The sequence below is a fragment of the Haemaphysalis longicornis genome, unplaced genomic scaffold, assembly GCF_048455015.1.
Source record: "Haemaphysalis longicornis isolate Haplotype H1 unplaced genomic scaffold, Haemaphysalis longicornis Haplotype H1 scaffold_3, whole genome shotgun sequence".
Classification (NCBI taxonomy): Eukaryota; Metazoa; Arthropoda; class Arachnida; order Ixodida; family Ixodidae; genus Haemaphysalis; species Haemaphysalis longicornis.
This window is the reverse complement of record NW_027526335.1, coordinates 982,682-995,069: the sequence shown is the minus strand read 5'-3', so window position 1 is coordinate 995,069 and position 12,388 is coordinate 982,682. Positions and strand designations below refer to the sequence as shown.

Genomic DNA, 12,388 nt, shown 5'->3' with positions numbered 1-12,388 from the left:
GCGCGCACCTTGCGCGTCTGCTAGGATTTACAAAATTAAAGGAAACTCACACCAACGCATACCATCTCACTTCTAGTACGCCAGTGCGCTAAAGCCTGTGACCTCCAGTGTTCACGTAAAAAATCACAGCTCCTTGCCGTCAGCCCTCACGCCAAACGACACATCAAGGAACACATTCAAATACTCCTTTATGGCCAGGCCATCACTACAAGCCCCAGCATCAAGATCCTGGGCCTTCATCTCCAGACCAACATCAAGAGTGACGTATCCTTGCAGCGCCTTAAACGCAGTATCAATCAAATCATACACCTGATCAGGCGAGTTGCCACCAAGAACCGAGGTCTTAAGGAATTCTATACCTTTTTATTTATCCAAGCTTTTGTCCTCTCGAGAATCACTTACGTCAACTCCCCGTCTTCTCGGCAAGGAGGACATAAAGATGTTCTATCAGGGCGGGTGCCATTGACAGCGTTGCTTTCCAACCACATTCACAGAGTGGATTGGCGCGCTTTTTTAGATGTATGCTGGTATGTAGTTTTATCTCCTTGCGCGTGAAACTTTGTAAGGTCTAGCTCAGGGCAGGGTGTTGAATTTCTACTTGCTGTGAAAGGAAAAGTATCCGGTGCTCTGCATGAGGCAAAGTCGAAAAAGGAAAACGCCTTTAAGCGTGTCTACGGCTTTCGTACAAACGAAACGACACTGCCGGCTTTCAGCATGATGGCCTCTGGTTGACGCTGCGCAGAGGTTCGCTGCCCGGCACTGCAGCCGCCAGGCAACGGTTCTCTCACGTGTTCGAGCAGCAGCCTCGAGTTCAACACCACGTGTAAGGCCGGCTGCAACACGGGCTACAACATGAGGGGCGACCCGCACCTGAGCTGCGGCATCGACGGTCAGTGGAGAGGTGTGATGCCCAAGTGCGAAGGTGAGCCCTCCTTCCTGCTGCTGTTCTCCCCGTCAGTGGGAGAGGTCAGCTTCAAGCGAAATCGTTCCCCTGTTTAACCATACTTCATCACATTCACCCCTCACAACACCCCGCCAGCACTGCGGAAAACGGGCCACAGTACATCGTGATATGCGGGCCTGCAGATCTGACCCCTTCCCTCTCAGCAGCTCCCTCGACCAGCGGGGCGCAGCGCTGGGTTTCTCTAGCCTGGACCTCCGGAAGGCGCTCACGGGTCGGGAAGCCTTAGTGGCCGAAGCACTGCAGCGGTCTTCCGCCACCAAGCAGCGCTAACGCTTCGTCAAATAGAGTTTTCTCTTTCTCTCTCTCTCTCTCTCTCTTATGATTTAATGCGATATAGAGTGTGAAAAGAGCCTTGTTCTGCATCACATCTAACTATTACACTTTTACGCATTAAGTTAGACTCTACCAGGACCCCGTAGGCGCAGCTTTGAGACATTAATCGGTTGTGGACGGGATACCCGGTGCTCGCGAGGAGATGGCTGGCGCCGATGGGGCTTCAACTGTTGATTGCAGCTTCCCACGATTGTGACACGCGCATTCATATCGGTGTGAGCAGAAGTTAAAATAGTCTGAGTCCAGAGTAATACTACTCACTGTTCGTGGCCCTGCACTACGACGCGCCTCGTAGCCTAGGTGCTTCGGCGCGTTAAGCCGCCAAAATATGAAGAATTTGAATTCGGAGCAACTGGTAATACTTAACGTGCTCCAAAGTTCAAGTTCCCGAACGGCTCATTTCTGGCAATGGGCGTTAAGAAAACGCCCAAGGGCATCACAAACTCGGCCCCGCGATGCGCTGCGCTGCGACCCGCGCGCAGACACTAGAGAGGAGGAAATTTGCCCGCGCAAGTCACCGCCACCTGTGTCCGAGGCTAGGTTTCTTGCTTGCCCAATGGAACGCGTGTTCAACCCCCTCCGCCCCCCTTCCTCTTCAAGAAACGTGGACGCAGAGAAAATCTGGGACTGGTATGTTTCTGAAAACGCGCTCCTTCAGCTACACACGTTATAAAAATTATAAATTAATTGTTTTGATAAACAAAAGCCGATTGCCGCGTTCGTTACCACAACTGCAGCATCTTTACGAATAATTTCATTCTTTTGCACTTCACAAGGGTAGGGTGCACAAATTTGCCTTAGGGCGTACACTTCTTCAGTTTTGGTTTATTTTAGCAATGGAGCTTGCATTTGGCGGCGGCCTAAACAACAGTCAGTTCAAAGTTACTCTAAGCCCTGCACATTTGTTACTTTTGCTCCTTTCTTGCTTTTCTTTGAACATCCTGAACAATCCAACATGCCTTTGATAACGCTTTTCCAACTATCCCAACAATCAATACAAGCCTTATATGTGTACGATCATTATATCAATTTTATGCGAGCAAGCCTTGATTAAAATTTAGTTTTACAGCATGCTTGCTTTGTATGCAGTCCGCAAATACGAGACAATTGACTCACTCGCTTCAACGTACCCAGCAGCTTTTTACTTGGTTGAAGCTCGTTATGATATTATTCGGGGAAACTTCTGTCGCAATATGGCGTTAACAATATACATTTAATACATTTCTTTTGCAGTTGCCACGTGTCCTCCCCTCAAAGCGAATACCAAGCTCCATGTCAGCCCAAGCCACTGCAAAAATCGAACAGCAACTTACGGGAAACTATGTCTGTAAGCGAGGCAAAGTTTTTACTAATTTTTAGATAACCTTATTCAATTACAAACATAAGGCACTGTTTGACATTATTTAAGCAAATATAAGGTGTTGTGTCTATTCTGTATGTGTTGGTGACCAGCGCAGCTCTGCTGAGCATCCGATTTGCGCTTTCAAGGCCTTTTCAAACCAGAGAACTGCTTATTTCCCGAACAGGTACGAATGCAAAGCGGGCTGGAAGCTTGTCGACAAAACAACACAAACAAGCGTTGACGGCTTGCGGAAATGTCAAGCTGACGGAACATGGCTGAACGCCCGACAGGCTATAACATGCAAAGGTGCGCAGGAAAAATAAGTTCGTAAAACTTCGACGGGAGTACATTGCTCAACGCTTATTGGTGTGCAAACCATTATCGAGATTTTCCATTTGAACAGACGCAGAGCCACCGGTCATCAAAGACTGCCCGCCTGACAGGACCTTTCCCAACGCCCCGGGCAGCGCATTCTCGGCGCCGGTGTCGTGGCCGGAGCCGAAAGCTGTCGATAATTCGCAGTCGGCCATCGTCGAGCTCGTTTCCCCGCCAAGCATCACTAAATTGCCGCACGCTTTCCAGATAGGAGAGCATGAGATCAGCTACGTGGCTAGAGACGCCGAAGGCCTCGCGTCGGAACGTTGTACCTTCAAGGTGTTTGTGCTCGGTAAGAACACTCTTTATCTGCGTTGTCTGATAATTTTCTTACAAACTTTGCGAAAGTGGCACCTAACCTTAAGTGATAGCAAAAAAAAACAAAAAAAAAGTCAGCCAAAAACTCGGGTACCAAGAATCCGCAAGACAACGAGCGAAGTTTGGTGATGTATTTTTGTGGTTATTGTGGTATAATTAGAGAATTCAAGGTGAGTTATGCGGTATGCGATGTGTGTCTCAGTGCTTGTGGCCACGAAGAGGAAAATAAAGCAAATTCTAGCTAACTGAAAGGGTGAACGTACACTAGTTCAGTAACAACTTTCGGTTTCCTGTGTCTGTTAGGGGCTAAATGCAAACAAACCTACTGCCCTTCCCAAGCGGAGGAAAAATGGCTGGGTTCGAAGGAGGGAAAGCGTTTATTGAGAAGAAGGAAAAACGGTCGGTGGCCTCCTCAGTTCGGGGGGCCGCTGGATCAGGCTGCGGTGCTCCTGCAGGTCTGAGCTGGTCGGAGCTTGAGGAAGGGAGAGGAACAGGGGCACAGGAGGACGAGGTGGCCAGTGGGGGCAGGCAGTCCGGGAAGCGTGAGGGGGAGATGCGGGAGAAGATGCCGGTTTGTAGTCGGCGCCAGGCTGGTGATTCTTCGACGGAGAGGGCAGGGTGTGGCTGGGGCGAGTGGGGCGGTAGGGCGATAGGATGTCGGTGAAGCAGGGGGGAAGAAGATGGACAGGAGGAGGAGGAGTGAAACTTTATTTTTGATCAGAAGAAAAGGGAGTTAGGGCGTGTGGCCGTCCGAACAGGTGCAGTCCCTGTTCCGGGACCCCATTGGTCAAGGCCGCCACTCTCGCCCGTCGAACTAGAGCCCTTTGAGACTCCAGCCCCGAGCAACTGAGCAGGGCTGCCTCCTATGCCTCTTTGGTAGGGGAAGGGTTGGGGGATAACGCAGGGTTGCGCTGGCATTCCCACACCATGTGAAAGGTGTCGGACACCTCCCCTCACAGCAGACACCACCCATCTGTTTTAGGGTCGAAATGCGTTGCTACTGCAGGGCACATAAATCTGTTCGTCTGCAGGCGCCGCAGTATTCGCTCATCGGCCTTGCTCAGACCCTTTGCAGGGGCTGGGTAAAGCCGGCGGTTATCGCAGTAATGTTTTACGATTTCTCTAAACCGCAGTAGTGGTTTGCTAATCTCCGAGCCGGGAGAGAGTGGGTGAGGCGCCCAATGGGTAAGCGCTCGGGAAGCCGCGTGCGCGGCCTCGTTACCTCTCAGACCCTGATGCCCCGGAGACCGCACAATTTATTTAGGTGAGGGGTCTACGAACCGCACGACTCGTTTTAAAATTATGTAGGCCAAGGGTGGTACCGTGCCCGCTAAATAGCTTTCACAGGCTCGGCGAGAGTCCGTGATTATTAGATGTAACGCATCTCATTCACCCGCCTTGTCCATGCATGCATGCATCCCTCCATCCATCCGGCGTCGTCGTTGTCCGCGCCAGCTGCGCATGCGCTCTCCGCCGCTCTCACCGCAGCGTCATCTGCGGCTTAGCGCTCGCTCCTCGAAATGCCAGCTGTGCGTCGTCGCGCGCTTGCGCTCGGTTAACGCATGCGCATGCGCTGCTCTCTCTCATTCCCCTCACCGTTATGCGGCGGTATACAACGCGGTACCTGCGCCGCTCCGCTCCGTCGTTCCAGCGCCGGTGCTCCGATGTCCAACGCTGCTTTGAATGGAGACTAACGAGCCTGCTATCGCGATGGTCGGCGCAACCGCAACAAGCACCGGCCAGCCCAATAACAGAACTGCTAGCACCACCGACGATGAGGCTGCAAAGCGACGTGCACGGGATGCGGGATCCCCGTAGTAGACGGAAATGCATCGTACGCGTTCATGGCACGTTTCACGCGATGGGAGAATCAACCCAACGGAAACGCCGAGGGAAACCCACGATGCGTCGCATCTACACAGGGTTCCCGCGAGGGGAGGTGGGCGTAATTTTGTCCTTGACTTCGGGTCCGAGGCGGCGAGCGCTATGGCAATAGCCTCGGCTTGCGTGGAGTTAGGAGCCCGGTAGGAGAGCCCATTGACTTGCTTGTCCCTGTGAATTACAGCGGCAGTAAAGAACCCTAGAGGCGACGGTCTTGCCACATCAACGTAGAACACACCTCGCCCATTTCCGTGTTTCCTTTCCAGGGTCTTAGCGCGTGCTTCCCTCCTGCCTTCGTGAGTGTGCTTTTCCATGTTACGCGGAAGTGGATGCACCCAGAGCCTGTGCCGCCACAGCTCTGGGAGTTTGCACGTCTCCTCTGGGATGGACTCGTGTTTGATTTGTAGGCGATTAAGCAAATGGCGCCCGGACGCCGTTTGTGCGAGTCTAGTGTACTGATTTGTGAGATGAGCCTCTTTCAGCTCTTGATACGAATTGAGCACTCCCAGCGCCGATAACCTGGTGTTGGAGGTAACCACCGGGAGGTCAAGGGCTCGTTTTGTGGCCTTCCTAATGATGACGTCAATGCGATTCTCGTGTTGTTTGTTCGTACGGAGGTAGGCTACAGAGAAGAGGATCCTACTGGTTACAAAGGCATGGTCGAGCCGTTGCGCGTCCCTGCCCCGTAACCCGCCGCGCTTGTTGGATACGCGTTGTATCATCCGTCCGACCTGTTCACCTGTTCGCTTCAGTTTGGCAATGCTGGTCTCTGGACTAAGCTTGTTGTGAATAAGCAGGCCCAGGATCCTAATTTCTTCCACTTCTCTGATAGAACCACCTGCTAAAGAGATGCAAAGCCTTGTGTTCTCTTTAGGATTGGGTTTAATGTGCAAAAGTTCTGATTTTGTTGGGGCACATTGGAGGCCGCAGTCATTTGCATAGCTTTCGACAATGCTGGCAGCCCTTTGAAGGCGGTCCTCCATTTCCCCAAGGCTGCCTTTTGTGCTCCAGATTGTTACGTCATCGGCGTAAAGGGCATGTTGTATACCCTCTACCCGAGCTAATTTGTGCGGCAGCTGCATCATAGCGATGTTAAAGAGTAGCGGCGATAGGACCGCTCCTTGTGGAGTACCCCTTTTACCCATGTAATATGGACCGCACTCCTCATCTTCGATCCTCAGGAATGCTTGACGTTTGGAGAGGAAATCTCTGACGTACGCGAAGGCTTTCTGACCACAATTCGTTCTACTTAAGTTTTCTAGTATGCTGCTGTGCCGGACGTTGTCAAATGCCCCCTTGAGATCTAGGGCAAGGATTGCTTTATCGTTTTGTCGCATTGTAGTTGGTCGTATTACGTCGCGGTGTAGCTGAAGAAGGACGTCCTGTGCTGACATATGTGGGCGGAACCTGAACATAGTGTCAGCAAAGAGGCCCGTGGACTCAATGTGTGGAGAGAGACGATCCCGGACCATCGCCTCCATGAGCTTACCCGCGCATGAGGTGAGCGAAATGGGCCTCAGATTATCAATATTAACAATTTTTCCTGCTTTGGGTATAAAAGTGACCAAGGAGGTCTTCCATTCTGGGGGGAGTGGACGGCCGTATCAGATTTTATTTATGTAATCTAACAGTTGCAAGTAGGCCGAGTCCGAGAGGTTCGCCAATAGTTGGACTGTTATACGGTCTCTTCCTGGGGCCTTACCTCGGCGCATCTTAGCTAAAGCTGCCCCAAGATCTTGTAGTGTAAAGGGGGCATCTATGTCTGGGTTCTGCTTGCCTGCGTATTGATACTCAGGTCCATTGGGGCCTTCCGTGCGGCAGAGATATCTGTCACACAGTGTCCGCGAGTTGGGTCGTCGTACCTTGGTACCCGTGTAGGGCTCTTTGGAGTTGACGTTGTGTTTCCCCTCTCGTCTTAGTTGGGTCAATGAGACTGCGAAAAAGGCGCCATGTCCCCTTGGATCCCATTTGACGCGCAGCTGAATTGCATCTCTCTATCCAATTTGCGTCGCTAAGTTGAACAGCGTATTCTGCCGCTTTTTCAGTAAGTTCACTGGTGCGGGCTCGAAGCTTGCGATTAAGTTTCTGTTTGTTCCATCTTTTAGTAAGGCTCCGGCGTGCCTCCCATATATGCATCAGATGGTTGTCCACAGTTGGGTTCTTTTCGGTGGTCTGAATTGTTGTAACGTGTTGCTGTTGTAAGGCGGTGATCTGTTTCGCCCACTCCGTATAGCTGCCTGTGAGGAGAACAGGTGGAACTTCTTGCAGCCTAAATTCTTGCCAATTCGTTAGTTTGGCCTGGGCCCACTTTCTTCTAGCAGCCTTTGCCAAGAGGGTGATCCTAAGGAGGCAGTGATCGCTACTGAGTGTCTCCTCCAGGTTTTCCGAAATAGCGTCTCTACTATTTTTAACTAGGGATAGGTCAGGACACGTGTCGCGAGTTACCGAGTTTCCCATACGCGTGGGACATGCCGGGTCCGTGAGCAGCGTAAGTCGAAGCGTGGAGATTAACTCCGCTAACTTGCGTCCCCTGGCCTGCTCGAAGTGATATCCCCAATGAAGGCTCGGGGCGTTAAAATCCCCAACTATCACGAGGGGTGCTTTGCGGGCCGATTTAAGTGCTCGATAGAAAACTTCGTAAAAATTATGCGGGGCTTATGCGGGGAGCTGTAAATGTTCAGTACATGTATTGGAGGATCACGACGTCTAAGTGGAAGGGCCTTTACCATACTGTATTCCTGTTCGGTTTCCAGACCTAGATCGACTTGGAGCGCCGTATACGCCTTGTTGACCAGGATGCAAGTCGTAGGGGCCCCCTGGAATGAGCTATACCCTGGAAGTTTAGCATCTGCTCCAGGCTCTTGAAGAGCCAGAATAGCTGGTGCGGGGCCGATTGACTGGAGATATAATTGGAGATGCTACCTTTTTTTCCAATTCCGAAATCCTCTACAGTTACATTGTATGATCACGAATTTCTCATCTGGAATTTTGGTTCGGGCTTTCCGCTGCGGTCGGTTAGCCATGATTGAAGATTATTGAGATTTAAGAAACATGGCCTCCTCCCTGGATTAACGGTATCTCTAACGGAGGAACCAGTGGTTCCATGGGGGTAGTGGCCGAACTGAATTCCTGCAAGCCTGTGGCCGGGCGAGGCACCACCTTACGCCTACGCGAATCCAATCGCGGGGATCGTGAGCGGGAGCGATTGTCTCTGAGTTGTGTGCTGACCCAATCCTGAACTGTGTCCATGACTGAGTCAGTTACCGCTAGAATTATCTGCGAAAGTTCCTGCTGCCAGAGCTCTGCAAAGGATGCCCTGCACTGTTTGTAGAATTTTCTTTGGCAGTTCCTCTATGGTGCGTTCCAGTTTTGTCAGCCACTGTTCCACCTGTGGCACACGTTGTACAAATGTGCAGTCTGAGCATCGGGAAGCGCTAGACACCCCAGACGCGACCGAAGCGCTCTCATCCCGCTCTGATGGCTCGGACTGCTGCATTGGCTCCGAAATCCCAGCTGTTGTTTGGGACTCCGTGAGCCCAGCTAACCTCGTTTCTAACTCTTGAATTTTGTTCGCAAGAATTTCGCTCTGGCGCCTTAGCTCCGCATTTTGTCGCTGTAGGGCTACTTCGGTTGGGGTTGTGAGGAGGGAAGGGGAACAGAGAGGCCGGGAGGCAGCCCTAACCCAATCTCTCACCTCGTTTTGGGCGTTTGGCGGGGTTGGAAAGTCCTCGGCGCTGAAAATCTGCGTCCTTGCCACGGTCCCGGATCCGGTGTTGTTCTTGACCGGAGCAGGTCTGCCCGACACTGGGGTCAAAGTCTTGTGGCTTCCCTTGCTTGCTTGAATTTTCTTGAAGTCTTCTTTCCGTTTGTCGGTGGTTAGTGAGGTTCCCGGCTTGATCGGGTTCTGGTATTTGCCGTTACATCCAGAGGTGCCGGTGAGATGTTCGCCCCCGCAGATGAGGCAACGGGGAGTGCATTTGTGTTCGACAGGGCCCTCGGGAGTGGTAGCCACCTCGGAGCCGCATTGGTCGCAGCGTCCCGGCTTGGGTCTCGGGCAGATATCCGCCCTGTGTCCCACCGTGTCGCAACGATGACAGGCGGGGATCGTTTTCTTGTACAATCTCACCGTGATGCCCTGGTCGTTGTAGTAGATTTGGCGGGGAACAAATTTCCCCTCGAAGACGACCACAGCGACGTTGCTGCTGCCAAGCCTTCTCAGGGAAAGAATTTCGCCGACAGTTCCACGCTCCCGCATTCGCGTAGGAGATTGCGCACTGCGGATCCGACTTGGCCTGGAGCAAAAGTTGCCTTCAAATCCAGCGTTGTGCTCGGCTTGAGAACCACGATGAGTTCGTCGCGCCCAATGTGGGGCGTGTGCTTCGGTCGCCACTGGGGCTTGCAGGATCTGTGAGTGGAGGACTTGCTAGCCACACCCCCTTGAGGAGCATGACCAGAGCGAGCCGCCGTCTGTTGTTAGCCAGGAGCGTCGTTGCCCTTCGGAGCTTTCGAACTGTGTTTGCGTCGCCATATGCGAATCATGTCTTCTAAATATTCTTCCTCGGATGGTGGACAGTCCTCGTGTTGGGCGGTGTCCATGCATACGACTTGCATTGAGACAGGGTCGTATCCCGTGATGGTCTTGGACGCCGCCACCGCCGGGGAGACCCCGGCCCGCGCTAGCGGCAGCATGTTCGCCGCTAGGCTTAGTGGCGCGGCAGCCGGTGAATTATTCAGTCACTCAGAGCTTGCTCAAAAGTGGGCCCACTTTCATAAGAGTGGTATCCGCTTGTGCCGCTGAGCTTCGCGAATACGCTGACGCCAAAATTTTCGACGTCCGAGTTGAATTTTGGCCACAAAAAGGAAAAATTTGCGGAGCCCACCGAACAGGCGACTGTTCCATGCGCGTGCCGGCACGCGCTCCTGGACAGTGGCCTTCGCAGAAGCCGACCCTGTAGGGAACGCCCGGAAGTGACGCTCGCGGGCCACAGCATGTGCTACTTCACTCCGAGGGAGTGAGGCATGTCCCAGGGTCCATGCGGTGGTGATTGCAGGTCGCTTGGGAATGGCTTTGCCGACAGAAGATGCCGTATGTGATGTGGCTAAGGAGTAAGGCGTGGACCAGGCGGCAGGTGTCTTGTTCCCTCAGGCCGTGTGTGCGTGCAGATTCGCCGGACGAGATGGACAGGTTGCGATATCGTGCCCTGCAGTCGGGGGAGCAGGCCTGCTCCAGGCCCAAGAATTCAAATGCCCTATTTCAAGCGTCGCTCTCCACATTCAATGGTTTAATACATTCTGTTTCGATATTTAGGTTCGTATATATATTCCTGTCGCAAGCCACCTGATAGTTTTGGCTGAAACTGAAGCCCGGAGCTTTTTAAATGTAATCCTGCCCAGCAGCATGTACTGTATTGAAATAAAATCACTGGCATACTGTTTGAAGTGTGAAAATGCATATGCGAATTTTGCATCGCAGATAAAATGGCAATACCTAGATCATCGAACATTGACGAGCTGACGGCTGTTCAGGCAGGAAATTCGCGTAAAGTCGTTATAACCGCACATTATTCAATTGAAAAGAGAGTCAAACCAAACCACGGGCGTTGTACGAAAATTGCATTATACGTTCTGTTTTAGATGAAGAGGACCCAGTTGTTGCGTACTGCCCCGGAGATGTCGTAATTTACTTCGAAAAACCGAACAAGAACGTCACTTGGGAGGAACCAAAATTTGAGGTGAGTGCTGGTTTCGAATAGTTGTTTTTACTTGGACGTTGCCGTGAGAGGCGCCATTCTCAGACAGATTTAGTAGAAACACAAAAAACGTAACAGTTGTTTGCACTTGAACTGCAGTGTATTTTTGATGCTAAATGATGTTTAGTTTTTATTTACAGACACGACCATTAGTAAACCTAGGCATCAATCATTACGCAGGGGTTTGGTGGGATACGGATGATGCCTTTACGCTTGTGAGAGCTGGTGCTGTTTCCACTCTTTACTAGGGACAGGGGTGCCTTACCGAGTCCCCATTGGAGCGATACATTAGCTGGGAAACGAGGTGGCAATACTGCTCCTGACGAATGATCGAGAGAGAGAGAAAGAGAGAGTTTTGTGTGAACTGGAGAGGAGCTTGATCTAGAGGATTAGGCAGAAGTACACGCTGTCATCCGAGCACAGGCCCTCCGCGACTGCTTGATAAGGGGTGTTCACACGACGGAGGAATCCGCCGTCCGGTTCCTAGGAGGGCGCACCACGTGACCTCTACGTCACGGTTTCTCGCCCGCTCGCCGCTCCGGTCGGAGGTCGGAGCTTTTGCTCTCAAGTTACAAAGGATCCGATGTTTGGTGGCGGAGGCGGCGGGATTTCGTTGACTCATCGGGCAGCTGGCCGCCTGTCCACGCCTCAAGTTCTAGAGCGGTTGAAGGCACCCTATTTTTATTGCTTTTTTTATTACACTGTACGCGGAAACGCGCCACGCACACGACAGGCGGATTGACGGAGCCGCGTACACCACCCGCACGGTCCCTGTGCGGACGGCGGCAGCGGCCGCGAAGTAGGGCAGGCAGGCGCAGGCAGCTCGAGTGATAGCTTGTTACCGCTCCACTACATGGAACTCAAGGCGCAAAGCTGCACACGCAAGGAAGGAAGTAGTTATATGATGGCAAACTGCATTAAAAATCGCCATCTTCACCACTTACGAGAGCGGATATCGAATATCCTCCGCAGTGTTTATCCTCACATCTGTAGGCGGGCCGGCCGGCTGCTCTGAGCACGCGTCTTTCTACCCACTACCTCACGCGTCGCGCGTCGTTCTCTAGCCGCGGAAGCAATTAGCATTCGCAGCGCCTGCATCACGTCCACGGCCGCTTTTTGGGCTGCTGACGAGATAGATACGTAGGGGCTTTAGCAGAAACTGCCGCCGACGCGGAATCGACTGTGCTGCGGCAGCTGTGCTCTTCGGTGGTGCTCGGCGACTGTTGATATCCGTCCGACAGTCGCATCCTCCCTGCGAGCGAAGGAGCTGGATGAGCGGAAGTCCGCCTGTGCTGACGTCACGATCTCCCTCCGCTTTCTCCGCCGAAATGCTACCTCCTGTGAATACCGCTATAACTGCCCAGCAACGCTTTCACCGCTAGAAGTCGTTCGGCGAATCGCTCGCTGCGAAGAGAAAATATCGGC

At 52.4% G+C, this 12,388-nt stretch overlaps 1 protein-coding gene across 3 annotated transcripts in view; it reads left to right on the top strand.

Annotated features, from left to right (window-relative positions):
• LOC144173832 (sushi, von Willebrand factor type A, EGF and pentraxin domain-containing protein 1-like) overlaps positions 1-12,388 on the top strand; it is a 214,332-nt gene that overhangs the window by 65,217 nt on the left and 136,727 nt on the right. For all 3 annotated transcript variants that reach the window (XM_077702093.1, XM_077702092.1, XM_077702091.1), the window contains exons 6-10: positions 743-922; positions 2,531-2,624; positions 2,824-2,945; positions 3,043-3,306; positions 10,848-10,945. In XM_077702093.1, coding sequence (XP_077558219.1) covers positions 743-922; positions 2,531-2,624; positions 2,824-2,945; positions 3,043-3,306; positions 10,848-10,945 — 758 coding nt within the window. The remainder of the gene's footprint in view (positions 1-742; positions 923-2,530; positions 2,625-2,823; positions 2,946-3,042; positions 3,307-10,847; positions 10,946-12,388) is intronic.